A 21,202-nucleotide genomic window follows, 5' to 3' on the forward strand; every position below is an offset into this window, starting at 1 on the left:
CGTCCAAGCGTCGCCTCCCTTTAGCGTCACTCTCTCTGACGCCATCTTTGCTACCGGTGCGCGCCGGAGCTCCACGCGCTGTTCGTCGGTTCGCACGGAAAGAAGACTTTCTACGCTTATTAACACGTTATACCGCGCTGTTCGCATCAGCGGGAGGTGAGCAGTGTTCTATTGATATCTTATAATAATCAAACAGACGCCGATAGGTATTTTGACAGACGTGCGTCGCCCAACGTTTGAGGCCTTGTCTGTCCCCACAAACACAAAACACCGTCGTTTCCCGCTAATATCAAACGAACTTTATTCCAAACGAAGTGTGTTATACCCGAGAAGATGATTTAGAAAGATCGAGTGTAATGACGTTTTGGTTTGGGGGTAAAATAAAGCGGGAAACTCTCTGAGGTAAACCCCTGCGTCGCGCGCACATGGCTCCACGTGTTCAACACGGTCCACTCTTTCAATTCAACATGATTTATCACTTTGTAACAGAGCTCTGAATGTAATTTTCGTCGAGAATTTAAAATCAAGTGCTGTCTATTAAGGAGTGGTCTGATTCCATTGGTTTATTGGTTAGTGGCCTGGTCTGAAAGGTTGCAGGTTCGAGTCTTATTTAACGGTTATTGATCAAGATTGTAAGCCTCTTGTTACTCCAACAAGACTGCGATGGATCCACAGTGAGCCACGCTACGTGTAAGCATCTGCTAAATAACTAATTAGTAATTAAATGACTAATAAAGGGTTCAGTGGGATGACGGTGTGGTGTTTAAACAGCGGTCACGTGGTGCTCTGTCAGATGTAGCGACTCAGCAACCTCATTCATCCAGATGGTGAGCTGTCTGACTGACTCTGACTTGGGGAAACATCTATCCAGACCTGGTTTTAAGCTGTTTTTGCTCTCCAACTTGATCAGATTGGTTTCCATTATATGTGGTCGTTTGAATGAGACCGTGTCTGTTAACTAGGGCTGGGAATGATACGATACATGGCTTATGATGCTGATAATATCAACATACGGCAATTCTGTGACCAATCGATATATTGCAAGACAATCCTGTATTGATACGTCACGATATCTGACTGTCTAAATGCCTGTGAAATGGTTAAGTGCTGGTTATCTCAATTGTTATTATAAATAATAATAACAGAATTAAAATTTTTGGGTGTACTGTACCTTGATTGTCAAGCGTCAGCATGTTTAGTGCTATTAGGCTGCTGTCACTTTAAGACCTGCATGCATCTGATATACAGCGCATCTGTTTATTTTTACTTTAACCAAGTGTGTTCATATGTAAACCTTGTGTGTCATTGAAAGTATTTGTGATATCAGACGTGATACATAAATATCGATATTTGGCACCAGTGCATTGAAGGACAGCGATATATTGCCCTAACGATATTTGTCCCACCCCTATTGTTCAGTAGAGATAAACCGATTTAATGCACAGTTTGGGTGGTTGCAAGGTTGCTCTGAGTGATTGCTAGGAGCTAATTATACTGAAGAAAAATGCTACATGTAGTGACTTGTTAAATAATGCAAAATATAAAACCATAATGCTTTGTGTGTAAAATTATATTTAAAAAGCTTAAGATAACTAGCATGTTCTCTTTTTTTCACTAAATCATAGCAATTTGTATGTCTGTTATATTTAGATTGTTTTATTTTATTATGCAAGCCTGATTATTAGCTTGTGGAAGTTTTATTTTGTCGTGAATATTTACTTCTCATTATTAATAGGGCTGCATGATATTGAAGAAATATGCAATAACTTTGTTAATGCAGGTTGATGATGCTTTACATTAGTTTAAATTCAATTTCTAGTATAACAAACATCAATATTTCAAATTTTTTGGTACCCAATCATGGATGGCATGACCTAAAACTCTTTTCGTAACAATTAAAATCTATTTTGTCTTTTACAACAATTACAAAACTATTCAGCTATTGCAAGCATTTGTGATGTGCACATTGTGATTTGTAAATCTGCAATATTTCAGTATATCATGCAACCTTAATTATCAGTTTGTGTTTTGTTGGCATTAATCTTTATCTCTCTCTTTCTTTCTCGTGAGGTCTAGACCTCCTCTGTTCCTTTAGATCAGCGTCGCCGGTGTGCGACATCAAACCAGAGAAATGGCGGACAGGAACACCAGAATCGCTATCGTGAACCATGACAAGTGTAAGCCAAAGAAATGCCGTCAAGAGTGCAAGAAGAGCTGTCCGGTAGTGCGCATGGGTAAGATTCGCACGCTGAAGACGCCAGATTTCGGCTTCGGCGCGTCACTCATGTGTGTTCACGTGTGTTCTCAGGAAAGCTGTGTATCGAGGTCACACCTCAGAGTAAAATCGTCTGGATCTCCGAGTCTCTCTGCATCGGATGTGGAATCTGTATCAAGGTAATTGAACGAGCCTCCGCTCCCTTTCGTGTTTATATGCGTTCATGTGTCTGTTCACACGAAAGCTTTTGCACAAACTGAAGTACAACAGTAGTTTAATAAAGAATGCAATGATAAATATTGTATTTCTCTCTGTCTTCGATCAGTGGCACTTGAAAAGACAGTGATTTTAACCCTATAAAGCCTACTGTTTTAGCATTCATTTTTAAGGCCTCTAAATGATCAACATTTCCACACCTTTGCACAATATCTACTCCATCCTTTATCATCTGATTAAAAGTTGAGTTGAGTTTTCGTTATCAAGTCAGCTCTTTTAGTGTAATTATACATATTGATTTATTTTTTTATCTCGTAGAAATGTCCGTTTGGTGCTCTGTCGATCGTGAACCTGCCGAGCAACCTGGAGAAGGAAACCACACACCGATACTGTGCCAACTCCTTCAAGCTCCACAGGTGCAAACCGAGTCGTCAGCACATTAGTCATGCTTCAGTGTTTAGCGTGTTTTAATCCGAGTGTTCGTGTTGTTCAGGTTGCCCATCCCTCGTCCAGGTGAGGTGCTGGGGCTCGTGGGAACTAACGGTATCGGAAAATCCACCGCTCTGAAAATCCTGGCGGGAAAACAGAAGCCAAACCTGGGGAGATTCGATGTGAGTTTCTCTTATCCGCCACGCGGACACCCAATCCAGATCTTAACTTAACTCATGCATGGTTTTCCAGGCTCCTCCGGACTGGCAGGAGATCCTGGCATATTTCCGTGGCTCCGAGCTGCAGAACTACTTCACCAAGATCCTGGAAGACGATCTGAAGGCCATCGTAAAGCCGCAGTATGTTGATCAGATCCCTAAAACTGTTAAGGTTGGTATGAACGGCAGCTAAGGGAAATCAGGAGTCAAATCTGCTTGTGCTTGATCGTGTTGTAATTCTCCTTTTGTCCTGCAGGGGTCAGTAGGCTCCATCCTCAGCAGGAAGGACGACACCAAGACAGAAGAGCTGGTGTGTGGACAGCTGGGTACGAACACGGGCTTTTCTTTCCATGCAGGATCATGTGTATGTGTTAAAAGTGTCTTTCTGACGGTTCTCTGCTCTGATTGGTCAGATCTGTTGCACTTGCGTGAGCGTAATGTTGAGGATCTGTCAGGAGGAGAGCTGCAGAGATTCGCCTGCGCGGTCGTCTGCATTCAGAGAGCTGATATGTGAGTCCCTGTAGCATTTCAATTTTATTTAGATATTAGTATTTATTAATCTTAATTGTATATCTCAAACGTATCTTAATTTTATTGTAATTATCGTTTGTGATGTCACTTTTATTTATCAGTTCCTATTTAGTTTTAATTTTGTCATTTCCGTGTTAGTACTTCAGCAACAACTTATTAGATTTCATTAGTGTTATTTTAGTATTATTTATTTGTTGGGCTTATATCTTTATTTTTCAGTTATCAGCTTGGGTTCAGTAATTTTGTTGCGAGCTGTTATTAGATTTTTTTTTTTTTTTTTTAAGATCTAATTTATATTTCAGTTTTTTATTTTAATATTTAAACTTGTTTTATTTCATTGTAATGATGGTGTTGTATCATTATTTTAATAATTACATTTACAATATTATTTTTTTAGGTTCTGTTTTCGTATTTTCTGATTTAGTTTTAGTAATTTAATAATTTTTTGTGTGTAGAGCTTTGTCAGCTTAACATTTTTTATATTTTTTTATTTTATATATATATATATATATATATATATATATATAATTTTTTTTTTTTTTTGCTAATTTTGTGCTTCTGTAATTTTTGTTATTTAGTTTTTAATATATATTTGGCTTTTAATATATATTCAGTTTGGTGTAGTATTCAGCATTATTTTACTAAGTACTATTATTATATGTAGATCTTTGATTTTTATTCTATTTTCTTCCGTTTTAAAATAATTTTATATGCTTTTATCGTTTTTGTTAGCGTTTTTATATATATATATATATAATTTTTTTTTTTTTTTTTTTTTTTTTTTTTTTACTTCGCTTTACTTTTAAACTTATGTCAGGCTGCATTTCTAATTTTTATTGTTAGTTTTAATCAAATATTTCTGCGCTTATTTAATCTTTAATTCAGTAAATGATGACCGTTTGTGAACCGCAGCACTGATAGCAGTGCCGTTTCTCTTTCTCTAGTTTCATGTTCGACGAGCCGTCCAGTTATCTCGATGTGAAACAGAGGCTGCGAGCTGCCATCACCATCCGCTCCCTCATCTCTCCAGACAGGTCTGAAGCTCTCCTGGTGTCTGTAGTTACTCCTCATCTCTGGTGCTCACAGCTCGTGTTCCTCTGTGCAGGTACATCATTGTGGTGGAGCACGACTTGAGTGTGTTGGATTACCTGTCGGACTTCATCTGCTGTCTGTACGGCGTTCCCAGCGCGTACGGTGTGGTGACCATGCCCTTCAGCGTCCGAGAAGGTGCGACCCTCTCCAAAACCTGCGTGTGATGCTCAGAAACCTTTCGTTTTGACTATACCTTGTGCCTTTCTGTCTTCAGGAATCAATATCTTCTTGGATGGCTTCGTGCCGACAGAGAACCTGCGCTTCAGGGAGACGTCTCTGGTGTTTAAAGTGGCAGAGACGGCCACCGAGGAGGAAGTGAAGAAGATGTGCCGCTATCAGTACCCCAACATGAAGAAGTGCATGGGCGAGTTCTCTCTCGCCATCACAGAAGGAGAGTTCACCGACTCGGAGATCATGGTCATGCTGGGAGAGAACGGTGAGATCAGGGGGAAGGAAGCCTGATTGTGCTGTGAGTTATTGTTTATTAACCGGGTTTCCTCTTTCAGGAACTGGGAAAACCACTTTCATCAGGATGCTTGCAGGAGGCCTCAAACCAGACGAAGGAGGTGAAAATCAGCACACATTTAACATTACAATTCAGGAAATTACTAATTATTCATCTACATCTAATACAATTGTAATATTCTGTTCAAAGATAGAAAATATATTATGTATGTACGCTTAAAGGTTTTTGACCAAGTTAATCCAAAGATAGCTGGAAAAATTATGTATATGTGTATGTAAAATAAAAACAAAATCAGCGAATGTTTTAGAATTTAAGAAAAATTTGTATTTAAAAAAAAAAAAAAAATTTTTTTTTTTTTTTTTAGGCTTCCATTTTCCCCCATTTATTTACATTACACAAAATAGCGTATATATTACATAAAAATTATTCTCTATAAAATGTTAAGAAAATTAAAGATGATGGAAGCAAATAACAAAAATAGTTTTAAAGAGTTTTAAAATAAAATATAAAATTCTGCTGCATATTATGTTTCAAATTCTTACTGCTAAGAGTAATTGCTACTAATAATAAACATTTAGTTTATGAATACATTTTCTTTTGGCAAGTAAAAAAGATTTTTGGGGGACTTTTTATTTTTATTTCATCTCACAACGATATCAAATCTGCACAGATCTGTGAATGAATATTCAAGCAAAGCAAACACATGCATTCATTTCATTTGTGTTTTTTTGTGCTAACTGAGTTTGTGTTGTGTTTCTCAGGTGAGGTGCCTATCCTGAACGTGAGCTACAAACCACAGAAGATCAGCCCCAAGTTTAAAGTGAGTTTGAGTTTGTTTTGTGTTGATGTGAAGGATGTACATCAGTGTGCAGGAGTCGTGACGTTCGGTGTGTTTTCAGGGCAGCGTTCGAGCCCTGCTGCACGATAAGATCAGAGACGCGTACACACACCCTCAGTTCGTCACTGACGTCATGAAGCCCATGCAGATCGAAAGCATCATCGATCAGGACGTGAGTACAGCAGAGTTATTCTAGTGTTGTTTAAGAGTGGAATGAGTCACTGGTTTTCTCCACATTGTGCTGTATGTACACAGTGTGTGCATGCAGTTAATGTTCTTGTTCCTTGCTGTGGTAAACCTCTTCAGGAGTTTGTCTTGGTCTTTACATTATAATAAGGAATTGAATCGAATCTCATGGATTGAATTGTTCTGAAAATGTAGCTTTTAGTTATCCATTTTTTTTTTAAGGTTTTTTAATTGTATTATTCGAACTTAAACTTACAATTACTCAAAATTTGCTAAGGTAACATTTCTAAATAAATTATAGTCTTAATTTTTCTGCTTTATTTGAAATGTATTTCTATTATTATTTTATTATTTAATACAGTTTCACCTTTAAAACAATTGTAGTTTTAAATTTAATGTGAAGTTTTAGTAATCTTTTTAATATTTCTGTTTAGTTTTAATTATTTTTAAGTTTTTCTAAGTTTAGGAGCTAAACACCCTTCGTACTATTCTAGTTTATCAATATTTTAAATGAGCTTTTCTTATATTTTTTGTTTTTATTTGAATTAAAATGTGTAATTTTTGTTTTACTTTAAAAAATTTTTATATTAAGCGTTAGATATATTTTTTAGTAATTTTAAACCTTCAAAACCCTTAATGTTATTATAGTGTACATCAATATTTTGAATTGGCTTTTCTTTTTATTTTCATTATTTTTATATTTTCAGTTTTTATTTTAATTACATTTTTTTGTCATTTTTTAAAAATATATTTTTTTAGCATTTAAATATTTTTTTTAGTAATTTTAAAACTTAAAAACAATCAATGTTATTACATTCATCAATATTTAGTATTAGCTTTTTATATTTTCATTCTAATTTATATATTTATTTATTTTTGTATTTTTTCTATTTAAAATTTAACCTAATTTTAACAATTTTTGTTAACAATAACAACACTTAAGTACACCCCCCAGTTTAATAGACCAGTGCCTGCTCTTCGTGTCTGTAGGTCCAGAATCTGTCTGGTGGTGAGCTGCAGCGTGTGGCTTTGGCTCTGTGTTTAGGGAAACCTGCGGATGTGTATCTGATCGACGAGCCGTCTGCGTATCTGGACTCTGAGCAGCGTCTGATGGCTGCCAGAGTCATCAAACGGTAACCTCTGCACCACTTTCATAGCAGTTCCTGTGTGTTTGAGTCACTATTTCACCGATTCTTTTCTTGAATTGCTGTGAAGATTCATCCTTCACGCGAAGAAGACCGCGTTTGTGGTGGAGCACGACTTCATCATGGCCACTTACCTGGCAGACCGAGTCATCGTCTTCGACGGAATCCCATCCAGAAGCACCACGGCCAATACGTACGTCCTTTATGTGCTCGGATAGCGTTTGTGTAATCGGTAGTTCTCTTACATGTTCAATAAAGACATATTTACTGTATTATAAGTCTAAAAACTCGATGTTAATGCTGAAATGTGTTTGTCATCAGTCCACAGACTCTGCTGGCTGGCATGAACAAGTTTTTATCGCAGCTGGAGATCACGTTCAGAAGAGACCCAAACAACTTCAGACCAAGAATTAACAAACTCCATTCCATTAAGGTAAACATGCACGTGGAAACAACTCCGTACACATTAAATTCGAATTGGGATTTATTTTAATATTTTTTTTATTTTAGTCGAGTGGTTTTGTTTTGACATTTGTATGCATTTTTAGATATGTCAGAGTAGTTTATATATAAGGTTTTACTTATTTTAGTGTCAAAAATAAGTATTCAACTTAAAAAAAAACTATGTGAAATAGTATTTTTAAATAGTAAATATTTTTTATGCTATAATAATCCTGCATTTAACCCAAAATTATTTAGGCTTTAGACTGAGTTGACATCAAATCTTGATAATGAAGTTAAAGTCAAGTAGTCAAATTGTGTGTATGTGTACATATATGGATTTTAGGGCCTCCTAATAGGGGTTTCATACTTCTGATCCTCCATAAATTGTCTAAATAAATTAAAATTAATGCATTTAGCAGATGGTTTTATCCAAAGCGATTTACAGTGCATTCATGCTAAAAATAATTTCCTTACATGTGTTCCCTGGGAATCAAACCCACAACCTTGCGCTTGTTAATGCAATGCTCTACCACTTGAGCTTTGATGGTCTTGATATAGTGTCGGTAAGTGGCCATTAGCTTTGTAACTGTTAATTAAACACCGTTTTCTGCTTCCGTCTTTAAGGATGTGGAACAAAAGAAGAGTGGAAACTACTTCTTCCTGGATGACTGAAGATCCCATTTCACAGAATTCCAGGAATGTATCCGCTCCATATGACATCAGACCAGTGAACGCTGGCACTGTGGACCTATATGTTTACTGAATTATCGCCGCCATCACCACTTCAAACATACAGCTGCTCCTCTCCTCTTGGCCATTGGTGTGGTTTAACAAAAAAACAACAACATGAATCCTCTGAGATGAGGAGAGGACGTTATTTAAAAATAAAACCTTGAAAGATGTATGTTTTTTGGGTGAATTATCGTAATTAACAATTTAAGTTCTTTCTGGTCAGAGTGGTGCGAAACGATTTACACACGCCAAACATGCAACTGTATATTTTGAATGAAATATTTTAATCATGTTGCATGATGTTACATATTAAATAACCGGATTTCTCAAGAGTAGGCATTTGCCTTTGGCAGTCTTGTAAGAATGCAACTGAAACTGATATTAAACGCACTACTAGCTACTCAAAACCTGTCGCATCAATTATATCGGGTGATGCGTCGGTGTAGTGAGATCGTTTTGGAATAAACTGACTCTAAATGGAAAGACTGCAACTGAGGAAGATATTAATTGGCTTGTATTTGCTGTCAAAACTACATCTTTCTGTATGCATTTTATTTCCTCTGATAAGAGCGTGTATTTGAGATGAAAACAAGGCTCTGAGGAATATATATAGTCCAGTAATGCAGCATGTCTGTGTATTAATTAAAGGGAACTTCAACTGTAAAATGGAAAGACAATAGATTCTTAAGCTTTTTGTCAAAATAGAATAACAATAACTGAGAAAATATATTCTTAATCTTTAATTTGTTTGGTGTTAAAACCATATTTTCGGACCAGAAATTTCATTTATACAGGGATTTGGCACCAACTTTCATTAAGTGGTTGATGAGCGCAATAAAGGTGCAGTGAGAAACTTGATCAAAACCAAATTTTCAAAAAATAGTAAAAGCTAAATCTGACACACAGGCACTTTCCTGTGTCTGCTGAGATTAAAATATTAATTCATCTGAATCGTTTACAAATTTTTCAGGAAAACAGTCCTCTGAGAACCAGTCTAAAAAAATAGCCAAATAAAGATTTGAAAGGATGCACACATTAAAATCAATATAAAACCAATATAAATTTTTTTAACTTTGGCTGTGCATGTAAGGGGAGTACAACAAAAACCAATGATTATGTTTTATTACCTGTACAAACACAGTTACATTTGGGGTTTAGTGAAACATGAACAGGTGAAACAGTTACTTTAATTTTAATCAAGAATGTGGGGAGCAAAAATGGCAGAAAACGGTTAAAAGCATTGTATCGACATAATTTACCAGAAACTCCAAAAAGAAAAAAGTGTGTATCTGATATCGTAAACGAAAACAAAAAGGGTGTATATCCAGCATTTCAGCATCATATATATGGCAACTGCGCATCTACTCTTGGTCCTGCACCTCGTCTCACATAATTTCTGTAGAATGACTGTTCATCTGGTCTGCCTCGGCCAGAATAATCTTTCCAGCCACGATGGCTCCTGCCTCGATATCCTCCTCTATCATCTTGGCCACGTCTTCCTCCACCTCTGTAGGACTGGCTGTAGAAGGAAGGAGTGTTGTGGAGATCCACATTGTGAAACTCCATCTCTTCCACCAACCACTTATCTTCAGAAGAATAAGGGTTAATGGAGCGAGAAGGGTCTTCTGGGATTTGACCAGCATGAAGGCTCTTTGGGAAGACTCCTCCTTGTTTTCCTAAGCTCCCATTGGTTAAAGGGTTAAATCCTGCCATGTCTCCTTGCAGTGGGCCAATCTGAAAAGGTTGCATGACAGGATAATGTCCACTGAAGGGTGGAGGTTCCCTCGTGGCAACTGAAACGGGGATGTCTAAAGGCTTGTAATCACCACCACTCAAATGAGGTTGGGCTCCTGGAAAGCCAGCGGTCTTCTGCAAGGTCCCAAACTGGGGGTTCACAGACCTCTGGCCATTCCCTTGACCTCTGTCCACTGATTGAGGAACGAATGGCAAGAAATCCATCCGACCATGAGGGCCATGGTTTAATGCTTCAAGATGCATTGGAAATGGCATATGGTGGTACCCAACAGATGATGGCGGATACATCGGATTCCCAGGGGGTGGATAGGATGATGCTGAAAACTGCACTGGAGGGTACGACCCCACATAGGAACTTGGACCAGAGGAAGCTGGCCAGGACATTGTTGGCCTTGGTGGCAGCGGCATTGGAATAGATACAGGATGATCACTGTAAGCTCCCAAATCTATGGGTCCAACATGGCCGCCGCTACAAGATGCTACAGGTGCAACGGGAGCATGGCTGTCCAATGAGGTGTCAGGGATGGAGCTTAAATTCTGAGGAGAAGAAGGGTTTTCGTGTTGCCATGAATTCATGGTGGTGTTAGCAAGAGAGTCCGAGGAAGGAGGAGGCCCTCTAAGTTGCATCTTATAGGCTTGGTTTAGTGCACCAAGATAAACGATGGGAGGAAACATCGGCTGAGAGTATGCCTGAGGAAATTGGGAGTACATTACACCTACGTAATTCCATAAACTGTAATAGTCTTTAATAAAGCAACAAATGCAAAATAATGTACCTTGACACCGAGGTTGAAGAAGAACCGGAGGATATTTATATCTGAAATAATACAGAAACCATTTCAAAGATTAAAATCATTATGTGGAAGACAGACTGAATAGACTTGAATAATGGGTTATGTTTGAGAGGGTATCTTAAATGTCAACTCGTGCTGAAACTGACAGACTAGAAAGGGTGGCATCAGAGCTGCACGATAAATTGAAAATAAAACGCACAATTTAGTGGTTGGCTATGATTTGTTATGCACCACTTTTCAGTAAAGTATGATTGAATGCTGAAGTGCAGAAACTCCAAATATTCCCAGCAGAGGAATACCACTAGACAGGATAATTTACACAAGATTTAGGATTAATCGCGATTTTCCCAAAATTACAACCCTTGGGGTTACGAGTCCAACTCTAAAACCACTAGGCCATGATTTCCCCCATTTGCCTGATTATCTTACATTTGGCTTCAAGAATCAATTGGTTGTACACAATTTATCACTAGGGTCTTTATTACCTTTAGGCAAGTCTTCTCCTTTTTGGGAGAAGGAATAGGGGGGCAGCGGTTCCACCTCTCCCTTCTCGTTTTTGGGGAATCCTGGATAAACTGGGTCCTGAAGGAGCTGAGACCATTGGACATGAGGATTGGGGAGTTGTTGGGGTTGAGATGGGAGCTCAGGAGCAGGTGCTACACCTGAAGGAAAAGAAATGTTCTGTGAGAACTCTACTAGAAAGTCAACATTTACAATGATTTGACAAGGCCACGTCCAATATGTAACAAAACTTACCAGAAGCTGGCATGGCTGTATCACAGGGCGGTGGATCTGAGGAGTTGAATGAGGACTGAGGCAAGTCTGGAGGTGGAGCAAGGGCAGGACCAGAAGAGGTAGAGATGGAGGTGGGAGGATCATGGGAAAGAGGGATTTGTGGCACAGTAGTATGAGGGTCTACAGGTTTTTCATCAATTGGTGGACCACTGCTTCCATTAATGGGAAGGGTGGTAGAAGATGGATCCAAGGCGTCCAACATAGGGGCAGGAACCCGAGCTGGGGCAGAAACGGGTATTGCAGAGGCTGGGACACATGGTGGAATGGACGGGGTTGGTTCAACAGAGGCACGTGGGATTAAGCCAGAAGGCGCCAGAGTAGTTTGAGTTGGGATTGCAGCAGGTACTTGGACAGGAGTGATTTGAGATGGTGTTTGAGTGGTCGGGGAATTAAGATCAGGAATGGGCAGCACTACGGTATGCACTGGGACATTTTGTGATGAGGGTTTCAGTGCAGGCACAGATTGAATAGTTGCAGGAGTGGCCACAGAGATGGACTGTGATGGGTCCGAGGTGGACACCGGAGCAAACCGACTGCTGTCTGGGCTTCGAGCAGAGCCAGCCTTCGGTGGGATAGGGGTCTTTTTAATTGCCTCAGGAGCAGACTGATTAGAACAAACTTTAGCAGATTCAGACGGAGATGAAGATGGAGCTTTTTTGGGGTCAGACGAGACAATAACAACAGGAGGTGGAGAAGGAAAAGCAGGGATGGGTTTCTCTTGTACTTTCTCTTTAATTGTTGACGAAGCTTTCTGCTCTGGTTCCTCAGAAACCTTTATCTAGAATAGAGTATAAACCAGTGCCTGGTTAGTACAAAACAACTTCGATTAACATGGAAGGGTGCAAGACACATTGCAGTGGTTCTCAACTCCCACAAACTTTCCTGCAGAGTTTAGTTCCAACCCAGATCAAACTCATCTTCCGGTATTTTTTTTCTTGTAATCCTGAAGAACTTGATTAAGTTGGTTCAGGTGTGTTTGATTAGGGTTAGAGCTAAACTCTGCAGGGAAGTGGTTTTCGTGGGCCAGATTTGAGGATCCCTGGTTTAAATAAAGTCAAGCCTGAATCGGTTTAGTCAGCTGTTCTCCGTGTAAATGACTCCATGTAACTCACCCCTTGTTTTTCTTCAGTGGTGCTCTTCTGTCGCTGTACAAGCCTCTGGGGTGCTTCTGAAAGCCAAAAAAACCAAAACCTCAGGATAATGTTTAAATATCATTAGCTAAATTATCAATGTAAAGGCAGTGGATTACATTTTACTGAGATTTTTTCCTTTTAATCTTGGTTGAAAATGTCAATGCTACTGTAGATTTAAGTACACATTATAAAAACGCAAACAGATGTCAAGGTAGTTGACGTCAGTCAGTTTTACTTGAAAGCCGAAAGCACGGTTAAGCTATACCCTGAATTTCAGGCGATTAACCCCAAAACATGTTTTCTCGAGGTATGTGGTTCCAAAAATCTGTCCTAAAGTAAGTTAATTTAACTCCGTGTATGTCTGGTTAAGACTCGAGACATTCAAAATGAACACAGACGCAATAAAATAACGCCACCTAATTGATTGTTGTGAAGTCATTTAATTTTTTTCTTCCATTTAATCTTTGGTCCTTGAGAATTTGAATAATATTGTTAGTTTTATGCCAATTATATATTAAGTCATATCAGATGCGTATTTTGATTTAGAATTGGGGTTAACTAGCTAACTAACCCTGGAACATAACCAGTCACTATAATTGCTTACAAACCCTGAAAGTAACCAAATAGCTGAGGTTATCCGCTCGTGTATCCTCAAACATGTGTCACATATCCTGCTTTTTGGAATACCTCCCAGAGCTTTGGTCTATCATGTTGGTGCATCTGGAAATAAAGAAGGCAGAACTTCACAACTCACCCGTCTCTGAGATATGCTCTTTTTGGTCCTTCTTCCGGGAGCCTCTCTTGTCCCCTCCTTTCTTTATGACTTCACTAGCAGTGGCCTGAATTCAAAAGTGAAAATGCATTTGTAGGTTTGTAAACAAAAGTGAAGTACTCGTGCACTTCCATATATAAACGCGTTTTGCATTGGCTTCACCGTTTGAGGACTTGTTCCCAGTGAGGGGAAGTTGTGCTCGTCTTTATGCAGAAGCTCCAAAATGGCGCTATCCTCTTCTGGAAGCGCACACACAGGACTGCTGCGCTGATCGGACCGTCTGAATTTGGTTTTTGCGTCATCTGAGGTGGCCTGCGGAGGCCAGGAGTGTTGCTTATGCACACGACCGCTGGGAGCCGACTGAGATTGCATTTTGTTTGATCTCCGACTTCCTCTGCTCTCCCAATCTGCATAAAGAGCCCGATGCGAACACTGATGGCGTGCGATTTGATGTTATTCAAGAGCGTATTTAATTTGGCAAGAACGTACCGGAGGATGCCTGTGTGCTGTTGTTTGGTGCACCATGTCTTTTGCCCTTTTCTGCCGTCTCCCATAACTGAGTCTCTTCAGATGGAAGACGCAAACTCAACAATGGCACAGTTTCTCTAAACACACAAGCAAGAGAGAATGAATTAAGTCGTACTGCCATTCTTTGCATACAGAAAATACACATACTATGCTTAGTACATATACTATTTTTTCAAAAATAGTAGTTGGAGTCTATGAAAACACCTACACGTATGTACAAACATAAAAACACATACTGTTTGTTGAGTTCCCCAATAAACACAGTGACTGGGCCATTGTCAGGACTGACTTCCTGTACGTAAGCATTATAGAAGCGATTATTCAGCTGCACCTGAGAAAGAAAGAGAAGAGAACAAAATCAAGACACTTCCTTTTTAGATAATAATACATTTAATTTGGATAGCACTTTTCAGTAGCTCAAAGTGAACAAAAAAAGTGGAAAATTATTGACAAAATTAAATGGAAAGTGGCAGTATATAATGAATAATATACAACATACACTACATTTTAAAAGTTTGTGGTTGAAAAAGATAAAGTTTTTGAATGTAGTGTACCTGTATTAAACAAATTATTTGAATGCTTATTAAAAATATCTAACCTTGCACTTATCTCCGACAGAGTACTGCATTCCTGCGGCCATGCAGAAATCCCGCTGCTGCTGAACTAAATACACACAGTTATATTTTTTTCAAAGAAAATACTAACTAGATTTCAAAACAGTTGCAAGAAAGTAGATGAAGTACTTCGTTTAGAACGGAGCCACACGTCATACTCCACGTTCCTGTAGAGGGCGGGGTTTAGGGACTTTTGAGCCTTAGCGGAGAGAAGGTCACGCCCCCTTCCTCGAGTGTGGCCCCTCCCACGACCCTAAAGCGCAGATATAGAGGACCATCAAAAATATTGAAATATAGGGATTTCAGTCTTTAGGAGAAATGTAAAGATGGAAAAAGAGATGGAAAACCACCCTCTGCGGCGGTCTGGGGTTCATCCCATTGGCTGGCTTTTCTCTGGGTTCACTGGACCTAGTAAGACCAAATACACCAACATATTACATTGTGGTGCACATTTCTGATTGAACGAAAAATTTAACATTTGCTGAAAATGTACTGCCCCGAGGTGTAGATGAGTTTGTTTGTTCAACAGATTTGGAGAAATGTAGCATTGCATCACTTGCTCATCAATGGATGCTCTGCAGTGAATGGGTGCCGTCAGAATGAGAGTCCAAACAGCTGATAAAAACATCACAATAATCCACAGCACTCCAGTCCATCAGTTAACATCTTTGTATCTTGTGAAGCCAAAAGCTGCATGTTTGTTAGAAACAAATCCATCAAGATGATTTTTAAATGTTGGTTTTTGCGAAAATATCCATTATAGTACAATTTCCAGTGAAATCGTCCGAATCAGGAGAGAATTCAAAACGGTCCAAAACAGCACTAGACAAATATGTGGGTGGATTTTGATGTGAGAGGACAAAAATAAATGGACTTTTTCACTGGAGGAAACATTATTATGGATAGAGGCCTCGTATTTTGGCCAAAAAGTAACAGTTTTATGTTTAAAAAGTCTTAATTATGGACTTTTGTCTTACAAACATGCAGCTTTCGCTTCACAAGATGTTAACTGGTGGACTGGAGAGGTGTGGATTATTCTGATGCTTTTAATCAGCTCTCATTCTGACGGCACCCATTCACATCCATTGCTGAGCAAGTGATGCAATGCTACATTTCTCCAAATCTGACGAAGAAACAAACTCCTCTACATCTGGGGTGACCTGAGGGTGAGGACATTTTCACCAAATTCTTTATACTTGGGTAAACTATTCCTTTTTTTCCCTATTTTTATCCATTGGTTTGACTGGATCATAAAACATGATATAACATTGCAAGAATTAATAAGCAAGCATGCAAACCCGTACCAGAATTCATCTTCCTCCAGGTCAGACTCCTCACTGCTCTTGCATTCCTCTGAATCCTTCTCTCGTCCTTTCCCTCCTCTCATACACGGACCTAAAGCACTGCGTTCGACGCCACACACTCGATCATACAGCAGCTCATACAGGATCGCTAGAGATGGAGACACAGTTTAATGTAATGCTGAAATCATAAAGCAGCTTTATATGGTTAAATAATGATTCAGCACTCACATTGACACACAGCAGCACTTTTCTCAAAAGATTGTGGGTAAACGCTGTCATAATGGTTTCCGTTGAGGAAGCACAATCGCACCTGACAGAGAAACAGTGTTACGGAAATTAACGATTTGCATTTTCTTAAACATAAAGACTAATAATCTTGCATGAAAGCATGTCTGCACCTTTTTAGTGAAGCCATTCTCTGTGATGTTAACTGGGGGTTGACCAGGCTCCTGGAAAATAACAAAATCATGCCTGGGGAAAAAAATAAAACATTATTATTATACCATCAGACATAACAAACATCAGATCTGTCAATAATAAAACAATACACTCTAACAATGTGAAGCCAAAAGGATATTTTAATGAAACTTGTAGACAAAACATTTTTTTGTTGAGTGTCATATTTGATCAATCAGGCCTTTATGGCTCATATATTCTGATATGATGAGAATATGGAGGAAAAACTTTAATAAAATGAGATTAAAATGATCCAAACATATAATGCAATGCAATCCAGAATCAGAAGACAGAACGCATGTAGTAGACTGTGTGCAATGTGTTTTTCACCAAAGTTTTGATGGCTTTATAGGATTATTGTTTTTTTATTATTATTAAAACTAATGCATGTCATGCTATTATCATGACACTTTGCAGAAAACACTTGCATTCTAAATAACTCATGATTTGATAATCTTGTTGATGATATGATGTATTTTGCAATTTGCACTGTCATCTCTTTCCCCTCAAGATCCTCATTTATAGGAGCAAGAAAAAACTAACTAACATCCCATTTGTGATCTAATTAACTCAAGTGAGAATAATGCACAACTGGTCACAGCTTTTCAAATATCAATAACATTTAGCAGAGGTCCGACAATAAAGCTACTTCATGAATGCCAGCCATAAAAATCCCTGTCCGGGAGATTGAAGTATAATGGTAGACAAGACAGCAAACGTCATCACAGTTCATGCCTCAAAATACGCAGTTAAAATACGTAAATAAATGTAATATTCTTACTTGTAGAGCTCAGCCAAAGCTGTGATCTCCACCTGTCCAACCCAGCTCTAAACGGACAGAGGACAGTGTTAAGAAAATGTTCACATCTTAATACTAATAGTGCGTGCAATCAACAACGTCATAACTGTAAATGCTGCTTTTATGAAAAACTGAAGTTCGTCCGTGGATGACCGCGTCTGTATGAATGTACAATGTTTTGTTTATTTCATTTGTTACCTGAGGGTCCTGTAAGTTCTCCAGGTATTTCTCAAAATTGCCTTCAATGAACTACCAGAAACAGAGAAACATTCTTTAACATATGCAAACAACATAACTGTATAAATATGAAAACATGAATGCAAAATGCATTTCTATGATGTCTCACCAGCTCGTAGGTCGATCGGTTCTGTCTGAGATAATTCACACAGGCCGCTCGCACTTGTGTGTGTGAACCCTGACAGTGCAACACCTGTCAATCAATCACACACCTGTCAATCTGTGCACTTGATATGTTATGAAACGATTTATAAACATAAAACATGAGACGTCGGCCTGAGTCTGGGAAAACAGGTTTATCAAAACATAAACAACTCAAGTCATTTACGGTTTAAATGCAGACTATTTAAATGCAGACGTAACCCAATATATTAATGAATATATGATTAATGTTTATTACATTCATCTCATATCATATTATGATATGAACGACATAAAAATATATTTTTTTTAAAAACAAAGAAATTAGTAATTATTGGGAGGCATCATATTAACGATCATTAAATAATTTACGAACCTGCATAATAACTTCATAAAAATTTAAACTTTAATAATAAACTTCATAAGGCGTTATATGAAATAAGTAAAATCAAAGAGGACAATAGATCAGGAAACTTAATTATAATGGTTATATATATATATATATATATATATATATATATATATATATATATATATATATATATATATATATATATATATATACATACAGTTTTAAGAGAGATAAATACAGATTAAATAGTGTTTTCTATCTAGAGAAATAAAGCGAGAACTGTTGATTAGTGCGAGTTAGCATTAGCTGCTAATTTGCTAAAGCTAACGTAATCAGCTTCAGAGAAACTAAAAAGTGATTTTAACCTAGCGTATAATGTTACAAACGTTAACATTTAGATCACAAGGGGTAAAAAAGGGGCTAATTTTAGTGCGGTGATATTGTGTGAGATTTTAGATAATTTAGTTAATCTCACTATGTGACGCGGAAAGCGGTTAAGGAAGTTTTAGATTAATTAAAATATTCATGGTTTGTTGCCGGTGTCTGTGTTTTTAAAAACATTACAATCATGACATTTGTTTGTGATTATGAAGACCAGGATCAGTCTGACCTGTTCTGCCACGGCCCTGAACAGACATGACCCATCCTTGGCGATCTTTTTGCGGTAGAAGCCCTGCGAGCGCAGGTACTCGTCCATGCGGCTCTCATGCGTCCCGTCAGCGGTCAGCTGCTGCTGCGCGTCCGCCGGTGACTCCCGGAGCTCCATGATCCGCTCCCAACGACACAAGCCCCACACAAATCACACTATATCTGAAGACAGGGTTTGCTTACCATCCCTGCAATTCGGTCTCTCATAAAGGATCCTGGGGGACTGGATTTACTCGCTTTTTATTTAGTACAAAGGAAAGTTGCACAGTCAGGCGCTTCACATGCGCATCCAATGCTGCAATACTTTCTTCCAAGAGATCACCGGAGAGCGAAGCAGGTAAATGTGTAGATTTAGGAAGGCATTAGGATGCAATTTATAAAATAAAGGAGCTGGGTGAAAGCTGGAAGTCGCTGGGAGATGTAGGCGAGAAGGAAAGTGAAACTACACACCCCATGCTGCATCTATAAGTACTGGAGCAGAACCGAAAGAGAAAGTGGTATGTATGCAAGGAAACAAATCAATAAATACTAGCATTTATTTAATTATTTATGTATGTATTTGTGTATACGTACAGGAGTAGAACTTAAAGAGAAAGTGATATACAAGCAAGGAAACAAGTCAATAAATACTTGCATTTATTTAATTATTTATGTATGTATTTGTGTATACGTACAGGAGTAGAACTTAAAGAGAAAGTGATATACAAGCAAGGAAACAAGTCAATAAATACTTGCATTTATTTATCTTGACACTGTAATGCTGCTTTGACTGTATCAGTGTTGTATAAGCTATACAAATAAAGGTGACTTGACTTGATTAACACACAATAACATAAAAGATGAGGAACAATAAAAAAGGTCCTTTTGAGAATATATCTTGCCTTCCATTTTATAGTTTATTATCTTCATTATCACACTGACAAAAATAGATAATCTTAACCTACATCATATATTTCATTGTATATATATCATAAAATGTTTTTTATATAGATAGATAGATAGATAGATAGATAGATAGATAGATATAAAATATGATTATATATATGCCATAAAATACTTTTTAATTTACAATTTTAATAATTATTGTATTTTTTTTAAATATAACTTTATATTTTTTGTATTAACTACTAAATTAAATTTAATTAATTATTGATTATTATTATTATTATTTTAATTTTGGTCATATGACTCAATCTGTTTATTTGGTTGCTCTGTAATGCTGTTTGAACTTAACTATACAATTCAGAATTATTGTTTTTATTAATAAGTAGCCTTCTGAATTTGATTGACAGGCCTTGTGTTCACATGAACTGTCTCTATGATAAGAGATTAACTGTCTGTAATGAAAATCTGAGAATACATTTTCACTGTTTAGCTTGGTGTGTGTGTCTGCGTCTGTGTGTGTGTGTGTGTGCGTGTGTGCGTGTGTGTCTTTGTTTGTACTGATGTTGTACTGTCACTAGGTGGCTGTGTGTGTGTGTTTGTACTGATGTTGTACTGTCACTAGGTGGCTTTGTGTGTGTGTGTGTGTGTGTGTGTGTGTGAGTGTGTGTCTGTGTCTGTGTGTGTGTGTGTGTGCTTGTATTGATGTTATACTGTCACTAGGTGGTGAGACTGAATAAGATTTGATCCATAGCGGCTTTGAAAGCTCATGGAAAACCTGAATTAAACGGCAATTTAAAAAAAATGCAGAAATTTCATTACTAACTACAGGTTTTTAAAAAATATTCTCAAATATTTACTTTGCCAACACCATATACCTTAATAAGTGTTTTGTAGCACAAACATGCACCTTGGTTAGTGTATTTATGATCATCTATAAGCCATAATAATAATTCTAAGGGTCATATGAAAAAATATATGTATAGTGTGTATGTGTTTAGTAATATTTTAAATTAGTTTTATTTGTATATTTTATGTTTTCACTTTAATATATTAATTTCAATTCATTTAGTTGTTTTTATTCATTTTAGTTTTTTAATGTCTATATTATGTTTTATATTTAGTTATTTTAGTACTTCAAATTAAACTAAACTAAATAGAGAAATGAAAAGATTACATAATCTTATTATGTAATAAGGTGAGCCAGTGGTTGTGCTGAGAGTGTCGTGTAAACATGACTGAAGACGAGAACGAACAGTGAGTCATTTACCCTGGAACCGATTGATTCAAACTCAAACTCGAAAACCAGATCAAAAGAGCCATTCGTTTTCAAATTTCATTTGTAATGAATGAAAAAAAAAACACGAAACTCTGATTCATTTAAACTATTGCATCGCAAAATGATTCACTAGTTTGAAGCGCTCCGATCGGATCCGCGACTCATTTGATTCGTTTCGGGACTTCGGAGCGGATTCGCGAA

General features: G+C 37.7%; 2 protein-coding genes across 3 annotated transcripts; one reads left to right on the plus strand and one right to left on the minus strand.

Moving 5' to 3' along the window:
• The first annotated feature begins 7 nt into the window (after window positions 1-7).
• LOC127944436 (ATP-binding cassette sub-family E member 1) lies at window positions 8-8,919 on the plus strand. 2 transcript variants are annotated; one of them, XM_052540350.1, is made up of 18 exons: window positions 8-156; window positions 2,071-2,234; window positions 2,309-2,394; window positions 2,750-2,847; window positions 2,925-3,042; window positions 3,113-3,250; window positions 3,335-3,404; window positions 3,492-3,588; window positions 4,554-4,643; window positions 4,715-4,836; window positions 4,916-5,137; window positions 5,208-5,267; window positions 5,929-5,987; window positions 6,067-6,177; window positions 7,182-7,324; window positions 7,407-7,529; window positions 7,658-7,769; window positions 8,405-8,919. In XM_052540350.1, exons 2-18 carry the CDS (start codon window positions 2,132-2,134, stop codon window positions 8,450-8,452), a joined length of 1,800 nt encoding a protein of 599 aa, XP_052396310.1. In that variant the 5' UTR covers window positions 8-156; window positions 2,071-2,131; the 3' UTR covers window positions 8,453-8,919. The 2 variants fall into 2 exon arrangements, with proteins under 2 accessions (XP_052396310.1, XP_052396311.1); XM_052540351.1 differs by having other exon boundaries at window positions 2,077-2,234.
• A 698-nt stretch (window positions 8,920-9,617) lies between these two features.
• Window positions 9,618-19,291, minus strand: LOC127944435 (OTU domain-containing protein 4-like). The gene is made up of 19 exons (XM_052540349.1): window positions 18,803-19,291; window positions 17,809-17,892; window positions 17,661-17,711; window positions 17,445-17,491; window positions 16,606-16,678; window positions 16,436-16,517; window positions 16,208-16,355; window positions 15,254-15,311; window positions 15,033-15,156; window positions 14,888-14,952; window positions 14,526-14,620; window positions 14,251-14,366; window positions 13,924-14,168; window positions 13,744-13,828; window positions 12,969-13,024; window positions 11,818-12,634; window positions 11,547-11,723; window positions 11,044-11,084; window positions 9,618-10,957 (listed from the first exon to the last, which is right to left on the minus strand). Exons 1-19 carry the CDS (start codon window positions 18,956-18,958, stop codon window positions 9,851-9,853), a joined length of 3,627 nt encoding a protein of 1,208 aa, XP_052396309.1. The 5' UTR covers window positions 18,959-19,291; the 3' UTR covers window positions 9,618-9,850.
• Window positions 19,292-21,202: the final 1,911 nt, after the last annotated feature.

This window comes from Carassius gibelio, chromosome A23, assembly GCF_023724105.1.
Source record: "Carassius gibelio isolate Cgi1373 ecotype wild population from Czech Republic chromosome A23, carGib1.2-hapl.c, whole genome shotgun sequence".
Taxonomy (NCBI): domain Eukaryota; kingdom Metazoa; phylum Chordata; class Actinopteri; order Cypriniformes; family Cyprinidae; genus Carassius; species Carassius gibelio.